Source organism: Taudactylus pleione, unplaced genomic scaffold (assembly GCF_031769625.1).
Source record: "Taudactylus pleione unplaced genomic scaffold, aTauple2 ptg000184l, whole genome shotgun sequence".
NCBI lineage: Eukaryota > Metazoa > Chordata > Amphibia > Anura > Myobatrachidae > Taudactylus > Taudactylus pleione.
Window position 1 is genome coordinate 7,712,601 of NW_028284586.1, and position 17,070 is coordinate 7,729,670.

The following is a 17,070-nucleotide window of genomic DNA, read 5'->3' on the forward strand; positions in this document are numbered from 1 at the left end:
ATAGAGCCCTATATCTCACATGCATACAGTACATAAAAGCAATTTAAAAATCAACACACAGTACTTCATGAATTGGTAAAGAAAATGCCCAGTACTTACGTGCTGTTCAAATATATTTGTTTGTAATATGAGCTCAGCTATATACTGTATATATATATATATATATATAATCACAGTTCCCTGTGTGCCTTAATCCAGGAGTATATAACCTCCGTTGGGTAATAATTCTCTGTAGGGATATGCATAATATGGAAATTTGCTCACCGGCATCAAGATGTTAACTCCCCCAATATTCTCCTCAATGTGTTGGGAGGCTGAATCTGGCACCAGTCAGGTGTTGTCCGGAGCCTAGCGGCTCTTGCAGCGGCAGTGTGCTGTTTGTGGGTGTCAGTTAATCTGTACAGTGGGGGGCCTCGTGGCACGCTCTTTCTTTATTGTAACCACTTGAATGTTCTGCGTACCCCCCTCCGGTGAGCAGACCACGCTGACCTGTCAGTATAACTATATTGAGCGGGTATCATTGTCAGTCCAAGTAGCACAATCCCATACAGCGCAGTCCTTCTCTATTGATATGTCTAATGATAGCATAGCTGTGGTTTAACAGTTTTAGTAGTATATGCTAAAGATACATTACCCTATTTGTACACAATATAATAATGTAATGGAGTGTCATATACACAAGACAGAATAATGTTCTGACTGATATTAATATATTTTCCATCTAAAACTAACTTAGAGATACTACTGTTTACCGTTAAAAAAAAAATTAGAATCTTCTCTACTACACTAGTAGCCCAAATATATATGACACATAAGCAAGGCAGATAGTCAGCAGTGACTTGATATAATGTAGCCACAACTCTAATGAAGTAATATGAGCTGGAAATGTCAATACACAAACAGTCTATGAGAAGCAGTTATATAATGCTGTTGATCATTGTATACCTTTGCCCAGCCCTCCAGTATGAGATACACCGCATGAGAGGCATATTTGGGGATGTCCTCATCTAGTTATGCTCTAACAACTTACCATTGCCTGCCCATGTCTTGCTTTTCCAGGCAGGAGGGGATACAAGGCAACAACCTGCAGAAGTATAGATACAGAAGCATGTGCAGCACAGAAATACATACTGTATATTCCGTCCCCAAGCTACTACCAACTAGAAATGAGGCCCCTTAATGTGAGGCAGAAACAAAGTGTTTGCAGAGTTACCTTTTATCCATATACACAATATTAATCTATCAATGCAATATCTAAATAATAATCATACTTTTTCTTAGCATATAATTGTACCATAAAACGTGTATGTTTTTGTTAAATATATTTTTTTTAAAATTATATTACTTTAATACATGCTATCTTTATATTCTTCAGACTATGCTTTCATGGGATCCATAATTATACAGGAGGTGATTCGAGATTTGGTGTCAAAAGGCATTAAACAGGCCAAAAGTGTAATTTTAGCAGGTTCAAGGTATGTTTTTATTATTATTAGCTTTAAAACTATACTATGAACACAAAAAAGACAATGGTTTTACACGTTTACAGTTATTTTTTTTCCTATCAAATTGTGGACACAACATTTGTTTAATTCTTAGAAACAAATTAGAAAGACCTGTTAAAGACTTGGAGCTATAGATCATCATGGTTGCATGCTTTCAGTGATTACGTTCAGTCACTAATCTAGGGATTGCTCTTTTAAGTGAACCCATCTGGCATAGAAGGCAAACCTAATGGATGGACATCAAAGTGCATTAGGTATTCTCACTCTGCTGTCGTAGCACGACCACATATGCTATCAAGGTGGCGGCATTTTCTCTCTGCTTGTGCATGGATCAGAAAATATGTTGTATCTCTAGATTCCAGGAGGCACATTAACAGATCATTGCTTATTCAATACCAAAAACGCTACATTTAGCATATCAGCTATGTGAAACCTAGTGCTGTACTCAGTAGTAATATTTATATATAAAGTGCTGTGTTCAGTAGTAGTAAATAAAGGTCAGTGCTCAGTAGTAGAGTAAAAAGTGCTCTGCTCAGTAATAGAATATAAAGTGCTCTGCTCAGTAATAGAATATAAAGTGCTGTGTTCAGTAGTAGTAAATAAAGTGCTTTGCTCAGTAGTAGAATATGAAGCATTGTGCTCAGTAGTATATAAAGTGCTCTGCTCAGTAGTAGTATATAAAGGTCTGTGCTCAGTAGTATATAAAGTGCTCTGCTCAGTAGTAGTAAATAAAGGTCTGTGCTCAGTAGTAGTATATAAAGTGCTGTGCTCAGTAGTAGAATATGAAGCATTGTGCTCAGTAGAATATAAAGTGCTGTGCTCAGTAGTAGTATATAAAGGTCTGTGCTCAGTAGTAGTAAATAAAGTGCTGTGCTCAGTAGTAGAATATGAAGCATTGTGCTCAGTAGTATATAAAGTGCTCTGCTCAGTAGTAGTATATAAAGGTCTGTGCTCAGTAGTATATAAAGTGCTCTGCTCAGTAGTAGTATATAAAGTGCTGTGCTCAGTAGTAGAATATGAAGCATTGTGCCCAGTAGTATATAAAGTGCTCTGCTCAGTAGTAGTATATAAAGTGCTGTGCTCAGTAGTAGAATATGAAGCATTGTGCCCAGTAGTATATAAAGTGCTCTGCTCAGTAGTAGTATATAAAGTGCTGTGCTCAGTAGTAGAATATGAAGCATTGTGTCCAGTAGTATATAAAGTGCTCTGCTCAGTAGTAGTATATAAAGTGCTGTGCTCAGTAGTAGAATATGAAGCATTGTGCCCAGTAGTATATAAAATGCTCTGCTCAGTAGTAGTATATAAAGTGCTGTGCTCAGTAGAATAGAAAGGGCTTTGCTCAGTAGTAGAATACAAAGCGCTGAGCTCATTAGTACAGGATATATATATATATATGCTGTGCTCATTAGTACTATATATATATATATATATATATATATATATAGTGCTGTCCTCAGTAGAATATAAAATGCTGTACTCAGTAGTAGAATATACTACTCACTAGTGTGAATATATATATATATATATATATATACACACAGTTTTGTAGATCGGCACTCCTTTTAAAAGATTCAGCAGCTGGGTTGCAATAGTCCAACAGGCCCAAACTCACGTATAGGCTTAGAGAGAGAATAAATAGGCAGGCAGCACTCCACGGACTCAATACATGGACATAGGATCAGCAAATCAGAGCAACGTTTCAGATGCTTTATTACATCTTTCTTCAAAGCCTTGAAGAAAGATGTAATAAAGCATCTGAATCATTGCTCTCATTTGCTGATCCTCTGTCCGTGGAGTGCTGCCTGCCTATTATATATATATATATATATATATATATATATAAAGTGCTGTCCTCAGTTGTAGAATATAAAGTGCTGTGCTAACTAGTAGAATAGAATATGGATGTTTGTGTTGTGAAGGAGCCCACACATTGGTCCTGATTTAGAGAAGTACGCTACTGCCGTCATTGCTGTGATTTTGTACCTAGAGAATATGCGAAAATATGGTAATGTCGCAGACTCCGGGATTGGTATTGAGACACCCACAAACGCCATCGCAAACCTAAGCAACTACATACTAATACGCAGCAGCATACGCAGATCCTTCGATAATCGGCCTCCTCAATAACCATATGGTTTCACAGAATTTGTGTCTGAACTGAGACACTGGAGCCATGTTTTGTGCGTACGAGATCGGAGGCAGCTACACACTCCGAAAACAGAAGTTTCTGCTTGCAACTACGGTAATAGACTTTGACGAATGCGCAGATAACTGATAATCGCTCAACTGCAAAAATATTGACATAGTGTACTTCCTGAATCAGGCCACTTCTAATGTAACTGGTAATATCAGGTAATTGGCCTCATATCAGAGTGTGCCCCAAAATTATATCGATGTCCATTAATAATACAAAAGGTGCAGATACGCGTATTTAATAGACTTTCCCATAATTGTGATGGGAAGATGGTCACTATTAGGATGTGTTAGTACTCATACTCCTTCCTTTATAACAGGTCCCTATTTAGTCTGGAAGTTATTGGCTCAAGCACAAAACAGAGATGTATCAAACCTTAGAGAGAGATGAAGTGGAGAAGTTGCACTTAGCAACCAATCAGCTATAATTTATCTAGCACAGATTATAAAATGACAGAAGCTGTTTGGTTGCTATGGGCAACTTCTCCACTTTACCTCTCTCTAAGGTTTGATACATCTCCCCCCCCCCCCTTCTTCCCCAATGTGAATCGCACGTGTGGCCAAATTGTATAGCAGTGCATTAGCTTGGCACTATTTGTTCATAATCCCAGTCTTGAAAGAGACAATAGAAGATCTTCATTCAGACTCAGGGCTACAAGCACAACTTTGACAAGTTTGGGGCTTGTATATTCTAAATAATTTTGGTGGATGTTTATGATGAATATCGCTGTTCCCTTGCAGTAGGAGACATTATGTTTAATATATATTATTAATATATTGTATTTTGAATGAGGGGATTACTGTATGTCCAATTACAAAATTAACATTCAGAAGGGATTGCAAGTCCATGATATTATAAAGAATTCTTATATCGCATTTATTCCCCCCTGGTGGTGTGTATTAACAGATAGACACCAGATGTTAGACAGTCAATAGGTCGACTGGGACAAAAGGTCGACAGGGACAAAAGGTTGACACACTGAAGGTCGACATGTAAGAAGGTCGACAGGTACACATGGTCGGCAATGTCAAAAGGTCAACATGAAAATGTTTGCCACAAAAATGGTCGACACATGCTTTTTTTTGTTTTTTTAGCCCTAAGCTTCACCCTAACCCTTCCCTTGGTGCCTAACCCCCCCCTGCTGGTGCCTAACCATAAAAAAAAAATCATATGTCAACCATTTTTTTGTCGACAATTTAATATCGATCTTTTGACCCTGTCGACCATTTGTACCTGTTGACAGTCTTACATATTGACCTTTAGTGTGTCCTTTTCCCTGTAGACCTTTTGTCCCAGTTGACCTATTGACTGTCTAACATCTGGTGTCTATCTAGAGACGTGGTCGACCTCTTTACAAATGCTGCTTGTGTCCAATATATAAAGCTGCTACTATATATTGCACCACTAGGTGGCAGAGAGCTCTACAATATGTTCCTTAATATACTGTACAGTATATGCTGTAATCACCTTTTGCTTTTTGCTTAGAGATTTATGGACATGTTATAAGGATTTTGTATGTGAGAAAATGTAAGACAATAAAAGTATGTATTTGTGTCCTAGGCAATGTCCTGGTCTACAGGGTCCCAGTGCTTATGTGCAAAGTTGGGGTCAGATCAATATAGACTACAGATTTATTTTATTTATTAACAGTTTCTTATATAGCGCAGCATATTCCGTTGCACTTTACAATTGGAAACATTTATAGAACAAAACAGGAGAATAACAGACAGACATAGAGGTAAAGGGGCCCTGCTTGCAAGCTTACAATCTATAGGAGGATCTACAGCTTTTGGCACCTCACTCATAACCCACCAAAAGCTGCCGGCTATATTTACTAACCAACTGGTTTTCAAAGTCCCAGTTTTTTGGCGTTTTTGCCCGTGGGATTTAAATACCAATAATATTAAATGCAATTGTTTTATATACAATATTATTGCCAGTCACAGCCAAGGGGGGAGAACCAGGAACACCGCTTCCCCTCTGACGGTCCAATTTTCTGTTCACGTCCCCTTGTGACATCATTTGCAGGTTGGTTAGGAGGGAGTGGGGACAATAGGACGCAATTCTATGAAAACCGTGTCAGGGCCTAATGACGCTAAATGGCCGGCACTGCCCCAATCAGCAACCTGCTGTGCTACATCAAAAGCGTAAGTGTGTGTGTGTGTGATCTAATATATACGTGTCTGTGTGTTATATAATAAATATGCCCATGTGTGTGTTGTATGTAAAATATATATAGACCCCCCCTTTTCAAATCCTGTGTTTGCCTCTGCCAGTCAAACTCCCTCCCGGAATCAGTCCACTTAAGAGTGATAGTGGAGCGGTCCGGGGGAGGCCGGTGACCCGTTTCTACTACTTGGTCGATGACGCCCCTGCTTTACAAAGCCGGAAATCTCTGCATTGTATATTGGGGGGTGGGGCTGTAATGACGCAATTGCGCCACCACTCCCCTACACCGCCCATCATTGCCGTCACCACGTCCCCCTGTAATGCTGACCTGGCTGTCTCCTCCCAGATGGGGCAGCTAGAAAGTCAGCATATATTCCACGGGCACCATTACAAAGGTAATAGGAATTCAATTTCAGTCACAGCAGCCAACAAATTTATCAGTTGATTAGTTAAGTGAAAAAATGAGAAATGTGTGTGTGTGTGTGTGTAAAATAATGGACAAAGTGATAGAGCAAAAACAATGCTCACAGAAGTCGTGCCCCCTACACGCAATGCTCACAGTAGTAGTGCCCCACAGTATACTGTCCTTTATGCAATCCGTGCAGTAGTCATGCCACTTACACATAATGCCCACAGTAGTAGTGCCCCCTACACGATATGCTCACAGTAGTAGTGCCCCACAGTAGTAGTGCCCTTTATGCAATCCTCACAGTAGTCATGCCCCTTACACATAATACCCATAGTAGTAGTGCCCCTTACACACAATGCTCACAGTAGTAGTGCCTCTTATACATATAATGCTCACAGAAGTGACCTTTATGCAATGCCCACAGTAGTAGTGCCCCCTATGCAATGCCCACAGTAGTAGTGTCCCCTACACGCAATGCTCACAGTAGTAGTGCCCCTACACGCAATGCTCGCAGTAGTAGTGCGCCACAGTAGTAGTGCCCTTTATGCAATCCTCACAGTAGTCATGCCCTTTACACATAATACCCACATTAGTAGTGCCCCCTACACACAATGCTCACAGTATTAGTGCCTCTTATACATATAATGCTCACAGAAGTGACCTTTATGCAATGCCCACAGTAGTAGTGCCCCCTATGCAATGCCCACAGTAGTAGTGTCCCCTACATGCAATGCTCACAGTAGTAGTGCCCCACAGCACCATTACAAAAGGTAATAGGAATTCAATTTCAGTCACAGCAGCCAACAAATTTATCAGTTGATTAGTTAAGTGAAAAAAATGAGAAATGTGTGTGTGTGTGTGTGTGTGTGTAAAATAATGGACAAAGTGATAGAGCAAAAACAATGCTCACAGAAGTCGTGCCCCTACACGCAATGCTCACAGTAGTAGTGCCCCACAGTATACTGTCCTTTATGCAATCCGCACAGTAGTCATGCCACTTACACATAATGCCCACAGTAGTAGTGCCCCCTACATGCAATGCTCACAGTAGTAGTGCCCTTTATGCAATCCTCACAGTAGTCATGCCCCTTACACATAATACCCACAGTAGTAGTGCCCCTTACACACAATGCCCACAGTAGTAGTGCCTCTTATACATATAATGCTCACAGAAGTGACCTTTATGCAATGCCCACAGTAGTAGTGCCCCCTATGCAATGCCCACAGTAGTAGTGTCCCCTACACGCAATGCTCACAGTAGTAGTGCCCCTACACGCAATGCTCACAGTAGTAGTGCCCCACAGTAGTAGTGCCCTTTATGCAATCCTCACAGTAGTCATGCCCTTTACACATAATACCCACATTAGTAGTGCCCCTACACACAATGCTCACAGTAGTAGTGCCTTTTAAACACATAATGCTCACAGAAGTGATCTTTATGCAATGCCCACAGTAGTAGTGCCCCTTATACAAGAAGACACGCAGACACAGACAACATCTTACTTACCTGAATCCCCACTCCTGCACTGCCACCGTCTGACAGCTCCTCACGCTTGGCACTGTGGGAGAGACATCTCTCCCTACTCCCACTGCAGGAGCCGGAAAGCAGAGCTTAGAAGTGAGCTCCGGCTGCAGGGAGGGAGCAAAATCTCAGTGGGTGCCCGGCAAATGGAGAAGGCAGCGGCGGCACCTCTCCAGCCAAGCCTCCCTGCATAACCTACAAGAGCATGGGACTAGCTTGATTTATTAACAACTTGAAAGCACGCAAACAGCAAAAACATGACATCATATTATAATGCTACCTTCCTGTTAAACAGGCCATGCACGGTGCAATAAAAAGACGTATAATATTTCTTATCAAATTTACCTTGAAATTTTCTCTTGAAATTTTACATACGAAGTGTTCAAATGGTGTACGATTTGTCATACGATGCTTCGTTTAACAATTACAAATTGTAAAGGAGTGATCGGTTGTGCACATAACCATTACAATGAATCTGCTGGAATGTCAATAGGGGAGGGCTTATCTAGGGGGTATAAAAGGCAGCCACCATTTTAGGCATGTATACTCTGCTCTGTGACTAGTGAATCTTGGTTGTATACCTGCTGAACGCTGTGCAGGGCCAGTGTGTTTGTTAAAGGCTTGCCTTGTACAAAGTGTTGTATTTCTTCTGATTTCTATCACCTTCTGATGGCTTCCTATCGCCATAAGTTTCTGCTAGCCTATGCTCAGAACACCGTATCTCATGAGAAAATGGAGGTGGGGAGTGGCTAGGGATCTACACCTCGTCATCAGACATCGGATCGTATTACCTGCCAAAAGTGATACGATGTGTGTCACATCTTGGTAAGATAGGTCGCCCTCGTACGGTTTTTCGGTACGAGAGGCGATACAATTATACGACTGCGGGGACGCGCATCGCCATCGTATGTACACCAAAACAACATATGATGTGTACGATCGCTCTTTACTATCGATCGAAATCGTACACATCGTATAAAAAAATCTTACCATGTATGGCCGCCCTTAACTTTGCACATAAAGATTAAGTAAGTCTCATGGCAGACATAGGAGGTTTATGCAAATGCATGTATTTTTAGGAAGATTTTTGAGAATCGGCTTGGAATATCTGTTTCAGGCCAAATTATGCAGAACTAAGCTGTTATAGCCATAGTTCAGTTTCTATATTTGTTTGTATATTTGTATTTTTTTTCTTATGTTTGCTAATTTTAATTTTTTTGTACAACTTCCTATGTCTGCTTATATATATATATATATATATATATATATATATATATAAATATATAAACCTAGAAACATTTTGTCTAAGAACATCTTAGACAAACAGTTTCACAGTGTAACACTGTTACTGCTGGCAGTAATACATTTTTATCTCTCCATTTTATTAAAGTATATGAAAAGTAGCAGCAAGATTGTTGTCACAGACTATTACTTTGTTCTTACAGATGTCTTGGCCCCATACACCCACCCAAATTCTACTTTACATTCAATAGAAAGAAGTGTTTTACATTCAATAGAAAAAAGCCACAATGTCTGACTTTATCAGACCAGCCTTGGAGTATACATAATGCATGACTTCACTGCATGGGTCTCCTTGATCTACAAGTGCGGAAGTGAGAGGAGGTGTGAGCACATCTAGGAGACATGGTCGTCACTTATTATACCATTACATGAGCCATGCTAAATATTTTAGAAAAATGTATTTTAAATAACTCAAGAAGCGTAGGTGCATATTTATTCATTATCATGTTTCGGACCCTATAATTATAATTTCTTATTGCGACAATAAGAAATTAGAGATAAGCCCTCCGTGTATTGAAAGTAGAGATGTGCTGGACCCCCGTGTTTTGGTTGTGGATCTGGATTAATTTTCGTGTTTTGGTTTTGAATTTGGATAAAAATGGATTAAAAATCGATAAAAACAACTAAAATATCTGAATCCAAAACCTGAGTTCAGCTTTTAAATCCAAATTCCGAACCAGCTACAGATCCGAACCGGGACACAAAAGTGAATTCGAACCTTTACCCAGTTCTACTCTGAACCCCTAAATTCGGGTATGTTCGGATTTTAGAAATCTGGACCCGTACATCTCTAATTGAAGAAGTGATCATTAATTCTACTGCTACTGATGATCCCTTGTGATGATCCCTCTCCTGGTAAATTGTGTGTTATGTATCCCTTCGGTAATAATGGCTAATACCAGCTGTAGATGGTGTTAGCTGCCAGGGCCATACTGCTTGGTAACTCGACAATAGAGCAGTCTCCATAGAAACCTCAGAAATCCGCTGCAGGTGTCGGACAGACATAACTTAGAATCATTTTTTTTTTTGAAAGGGGGGGGATTGACTCTTAAGCAGCATACTTTCATCATGATATTACACATTGTGGAATGAATACGAGACACACATTGGGTTATAGGTTGGGTGGGTGACAAGGAAATTTTTTATTTACAGTGTTAGTTTTTGTTTGCTAGCTTATGTTTTTTTCTTTTTCAATTTTACATTTTAATGGGGAATATGGCCAGCACTACCATTAAGCAGACATATACAGTCACCTATCGCACTAATGGCCAGTGGTGAATTTCCCATTAGGCATATGCAAATGCCCACACATCATGCTCCAGCTGCTGAAGTGCCTGTACTGACTGGGTCTCCCAAATATGTAGTAAGGACCCACACTAGAAGACTTTTATTAGTAGTTAGCTGACATGCCAATATTAACAGTCCAAAAACACACTGGCTGTAGACTAATATTAGTGCTTGTGTGTTAGCAAATTATACAGCCACCTTTTGATCAGATCATAGAATCAATCTATCAATCAATATTTTGTAAGAATACATTGATTCTGATAGGGCTTAAAAAGTTGTCTAGGAGTTTGTAGCAATTTAATTAGGAAACCAATTCAGTGATAAAACTCGCTGCATATGATAATGGTGCTTCAGCCAATCAGCTCCCAACAGTCATCTGTTTAAAAAATTACAGTTGGGAGCTGATTGGCTTGAGCGCCATTTATCATATGCAGCGAGATTTATCACTCGTTGTGAGTGATAAAACTCGTTGATGAATGAGGCACTAAGTGACAAACAATTGGCAGACCATGGCACCATGTGTGGCTACATCCATTCCAGACACATCAAAACTTTATCCTGTTGAATTGGATTTTTAGTCAAAAATTTTCAATCCATTGTCTTACTTCATTGGAAGAATCTAATCAACATAGCTGTTTATTAGGTACTTGTGACTGTGCCTATTGTTTAAAGATATACTATTATGTTGTTATTAAAATCCACCCAACTGTATACTATAATAGAACACAGATCAGAAGTTTCTCACCTTATATTCTTCTACTTATGTCTCAGCGCTGGAGGCACCGGAGCCTTGATCAATATTGACAGAGTGGCATCTCTTGTGGATGAGCTGACTGCTGGCACTGTTCAGGTCAAAGGCCTAGTTGATTCTGGATGGTTCCTTGATACTAAACATGCCAAATCTGACTGTCTGGATGGCACCTCTTGTGCACTGACTGATGCCATCAAGAGAGGTTTGAAGTAAGTGAAAAATAACCCCAACCTGATCATTAATATTCCTACTTGCTGCGAGCCCCAGCACAGTTCATCATCCGAAAATCAGCTCTCTTCCCGAATGTTTTCATTCAACATTTCAGAGTCTGTTTACACAGCTAGAAGGAACATTAATTACACAGCCCGCTGTCTAAATGAGGGTGCAGTTATGTGTATACGTGTATGAGATTACCAGCAAAGCAAGGACAGATGACTGTCGAGTTTCAAGTGGGTAAGTTCTTTGTTAGTGGAGTGGGTGCCCGGCGGTGGTTCCCTGGAGTCATAATGGAGTGGTTAATGTCCCAGGCGGAGCTCACTGGAGAGTGCGCCGGGCAGAACTTTGACCCAAGGAGCGTGTTCTGGGCCTTCCACTGGATGGATTTGGACGACATCACATAATTTGGACTAAAGCTTCACAGAGTGGTAACACTGGATCCCAGAAGACATACTAGAGGGTTGAGGTCCTGGTCAGACCTCCCGTTGGTGTTCGCTGGGCAGAACTTTGACTCAGGGAGCCTGTTCTGGTCTTTTCACTGAATGGAATTGGATGAAAACTTCACAGAGTGGTAGCAATGGATCCCAAAAGATATACCAGGGGTTGAGGTCTCAGTCAAACCTCCCATTGGTGTATGCTGGGCAGAACTTTGACCCAGGGAGCCTGTTCTGGGCCTTCCACTGGATGGATTTAGACAACATCACATACTTTGGATGAATGAAAACTTCACAGAGTGGTAACATTGGATCCCAGAAGATATACTAGGGGGTTGAGGTCCCGGCCGGACCTCCTATTGGTGTATGCTGGACAGAACTTTGACCCAGGGACGATGGACAGAACTTTGACCCGGGGTGCCTGTTCAAGGTCTTCCACTGGATGGATTTGGACAACTTAATAACTTGAAGATTTAAACCCGGAGATATATATATATATATATATATATATATACACATACGCATAGGCTGGTGTGGACAAAATGCTGCGACGTAAGAATGCTTTCAAAAATAGAGTGTTAATAGTTTATTTTTATCAACCTTCTGTGGATGTATGCTTGCTCTAATCCTTCTGTTTCTTCATGTAATCCCAGACAGACTCGATGATGTTGAGATCAGGGTTCTGTAGGGGCCATATCATCATTTTCATGACTTCTTGTTCTTCTTTACACTGAAGATAGTTCTTAATGACATTGGCTGTATGTTTGGGGTCGTTGTCCTGCTACAGAATAAATTTGGAGCCAATCAGACACTCCCTGATGGTATTGTAAGTACCTGCCTGTATTTCTCAGCATTGAGGACACCATTAATTCTGACCAAATCCCCAACTCCGTTTGCTGAAATGCAGCCACAAACTTGCATGGAACCTCCACCATGCTTCACTGTTGCCTGCAGACACTCATTATTGTACCGCTCTCAAGCCCTGAGCTGTGGTCAGTTCTCCAAGATGCTTGGAACAGCCTCCCTGCTGAGTTCCTTAAAAACTGTGTGCAAGTGTACCTAGAAGAATGGATGCTGTTTTGAAGGCAAAGGGTGGTCACACCAAATATTGATTTGATTAGATTTCTCTTCTGTTCATTCACTTTTCATTTTGTTAAATGATAAAACTAAACTATTAACACTGCTATTTTTGAAAGCATTTTTATTTTGCCGCATTTTTTCCACACCTGCCTTAAACTTTTGTACAATACTGTATATATATATATGTATATATATATATGTATATATGTATATATATATATATATATATATATATATATATATATATATTTACAGTGTATAATCCCTTTATATTTAAGGCGTCACTCCGTGTACTTCACAAAAGATAAAGTGTAATTTATTCCATCAAATCAATTGAGGTTTCAAGACCTGAACAGTCTTTCTATAAATTACAATATGCATAATTCTATAGGAAGTCACCCCGGCATCCGTTTAATACTACGGGTGCCCATCTACATGCAAGTATATATATATATATATATTTGTATTTGCCTCCATTGCATCACAGCATGGTTTAACTGCAAATTTATGCCACTTAGCTGGGTTTGCACACAAAACTAATGTAAATACATACAGTACATATAAAAAATATTGCAACTGTAATATAAGCTTGTTCAATCTTGTAATTATCTCCTGACACATCCTTAAGAGCAAAAGAGCAAAAAGATTTAACCTCATCAGCAAGTTTTTAAAAATGTCACACTAATTAGAGATGTGCACTGACCCCAATGTTTTGGTTTAGGTTTGGGATCTGGATTCATATTCGTGTTTTGGTTTTGGATCTGGGTTAAAAAAAAAAAAGTTAAGACTTTTTTTTTTACAAAAAAAGCTAAAATCATGTAATTTTGCAATTAAAAACCCAAAATTCTGATTTAAAATCTGAATTCCAAACCACGGGAAGATCGCGACTCAGATCTGCCCAGATTCATGAAATTCAAGCAGATTTGGATTTATGGAGAACCGACCGCACATCTCTACTCCTAGTTTTATGCCAGGTACTGATAGACACCTCACACGTAAAAAGACACGCTCACTCTTTCTGGTACATATAAGGCAAAGCTATGTACTATCCCTTATACCCTTTCTCTGCAACATTTCCATGTAAAATCTCATATGAAGATTTCAGTAATTCCTAATTAATTTGTCAAAATCTTTAAAATACAGTGTTTATGCACCCTATGAGCTTGTATACAGTACAATAGTAAAATTGACTGTAACTTTAGTATCCTGATGATGTCTCCTTACATTTGACTGTCTTCTTCCCGGCAGGCTGTGGAATGGAGTGCTCCCAGATAACTGCAGACAGCAGTATAAGAGAGAGGAAAAGTGGCAGTGTTTTTACGGCCCCAAGTCATACACATCAATGAAATGTGAATATCACAGGTTTGGTTGTAATTAAAATACACTGTAAGTTATTGGTATAAATAGGTTGTAGGTCATTTAATCAACATTATCTGAAATGACACAACAGACTGGCTTTAATGGTGCTATTAACGAGAAAATTAGATAATTCCTTATTTTGGATTAAGGGGAAAATATAATTTTTGCTTTAAAATATATTGGCTGTTAGGCTTTTCTTAGCTAAAACAAATCTCTATCCCTTATGATATGCACTATAGTGTCTTTATATACATAAGTATATACTGTACAGTAAGTTGCAAGGATAAAATATTCTTTGACCGCTGTGTAATATAAAAAAGTCTACCCACATAGTGGTGGTGGCCATTAGATTGTTTCTACCAAAACTGGTGAGTATGATTTCAAATGTAGATTATCAATTCAATAGGGACTCAGTATATATATATATATATATATATATATACACACATATATACACATTTCTGGCACATACATGGCCAAGATATGTACTATACACACATATATATTCTAGGGTCATTCCGTGTGACTCATGTTACATTTCATGTTAACTTTTAGAAGCAGAAAAAATACATGCTCTTAGTAATTAAATTTTATTGTTTATATGCGTAACTCATGTTACAACAGAATGGGTATAGGAACTGATGGGATTTATTTAAACCTGCTCTCTTCATTATTTTACAAAATGATTGTTATACTATACACTTATAAGAACCTAAATTATGATTGACACACAAACAAAAACTGAATGTTTCCAAAACTATACTTAAAAAGAAAATATCAATTTTGACATGTGACTCATGATACATACGAATGTGACTCATGTTACATTTCTATCCCCAGTCAAAGGGCTCTGATACAAATTACTCAAACCTGTAGAATCCACGTGAATTAATCAATGTAGGTCTGTTTATCTTCCTGATTACCCGTGAAACTGTATAAAATAGTTCATCTGGTGATAATGGCCATTTCCCGTTGCTGCCAGCTTGCTCCATTGTGCTCACTAAGTATTCGCTATTTCTGATGTCCTCAATCTCACCTGGGTAACTCTTTCTATCGTATTGAACATAACACGTCACCAATGTTAACTACATCATCTGAAGTCACTGTGGGCCTGATTCAGCAAGCAATGCAAAGGAGAGCACTCACCCGTCTGCTGCGAGAATATGCTAATCAATGCATACGCACGGAGACAGCAGCACAAGATGCAGACAACCAGCCCTATATTAATCCGCCCATCTCCCTTTACTCAAAGCCTGATGAGTACGCAAGATAGCGTAAACATTGGTAACATCGAGAACCATCAACCACATTTGCATAATAGTGGTTGACCAGACCTCGCGCAGGATCTTGGCAACTTCCTGTGTGCACGGAGTCTCATCACTGCATGCGTCTCTGGCTTAATTATGGACGCCCTTAAAACGGCGTCTCAACGCACAGGCACGTTCGCCTGACCACCCCCCGTCACCACCCACAAATGGCACTTCCTGTCAATCAATATCGGAAGGGATCTTGAACGCTGCGTGTAGTCTGCTTATGCTTACCCGAACGCACTGGCTAGTTCACGTACGCGCAGTGCATACGCATGCGCAGTACAAAAACATCGGCCAAGTGCGTGTGTTCTCTCCTTTGCATTGCTTGCTGAATCAGGCCTTGTGACAGTTACATTAAGTTCCTCAGTACAAATAAATGAAGTTGAAATGGCTTGGCATCTGCTGTGATACGATTTAATTTTCATGTATTGTGACCTATATTTCATGGAATGACCCTCTATTCTTCATATGGCACCCCACAGTTTTGATACTTAGAATGGAGTGCCCACGTTTCTCTGGGAGTGTGTGTATATATATATATATATATATATATATAGATCCAAAATACCGGCACTCCTAAATAAACTGCAACTACTCCGGTGCCTTTCCAAAGAATTCCACATACAGATATGTAAAGACGGCACTCATGAGACTGGACAGCTACAAATAATGACCATGACACTAGTCGTAATGTAAATCGACGTTTCAGGGACAACTCCCTTTTATCAAGACTTAAAAATACACAAACAGACAGAGCATATATACCTGTAGAAGACACCAACGTGACTGTGAACTCACCACAGCACCCAGTCGGAGATCTGATGACGTCACTGGTGCGGGGTCGCACCAGTGACGTCATCAGATCTCTGACTGGGTGCTGTGGTGAGTTCACAGTCACGTTGGTGTCTTCTACAGGTATATATGCTCTGTCTGTTTGTGTATTTTTAAGTCTTGATAAAAGGGAGTTGTCCCTGAAACGTCGATTTACATTACGACTAGTGTCATGGTCATTATTTGTAGCTGTCCAGTCTCATGAGTGCCGTCTTTACATATCTGTATATATATATATATATATATATATATATATACAGGGCCGGCCCTAGCCCAAATTTTTTGGTAAGCGAGTAGGTTTTTTGGCGCCCCCCCTATGCAGTGCCCGCGGTGGTGGTCCCCCCTGTGCAGTGCCCCTTGTGCCCCCATTAGTAAGCTTATACAGTGCCCCCAGTAGTAGTCCCCCCTCTTGTAGTGCCCCTAGTAGTCCCCCCTTGTAGTAGTCCCCCCATTGTTGTGCCCCCAGTGGAGGTTTCCCCCCCATGTAGTGCCCCCAGTAGTAGTCCCCCCCAGTAGTAATCCTCCCTTCAAGTGCCCCCAGTAGAAGCCCCCCTTCAAGTGCCCCCAGTAGTAGTGCCCCCAATAGTAATCCCCCCTTCAAGTGCCCCCAGTAGTCCCCCCTTCAAGTACCCCCAGTAGTAATCCCCCCTTCAAGTGCCCCAGTAGTAATCCCCCTTCCTGTGCCCCCAGTAGTAATCCCC

The 17,070-nt window shown here is 40.1% G+C and overlaps 1 protein-coding gene across 1 annotated transcript in view; it reads left to right on the plus strand.

The window, feature by feature from the left end:
- Positions 1-17,070, plus strand: part of LOC148519732 (palmitoleoyl-protein carboxylesterase notum2-like) — an 83,585-nt gene that overhangs the window by 50,261 nt on the left and 16,254 nt on the right. The window contains exons 7-9 of the mRNA XM_088476221.1: positions 1,376-1,475; positions 11,160-11,348; positions 14,118-14,218. Of these exons, the coding sequence (XP_088332347.1) occupies positions 1,376-1,475; positions 11,160-11,348; positions 14,118-14,218 (390 nt within the window). The remainder of the gene's footprint in view (positions 1-1,375; positions 1,476-11,159; positions 11,349-14,117; positions 14,219-17,070) is intronic.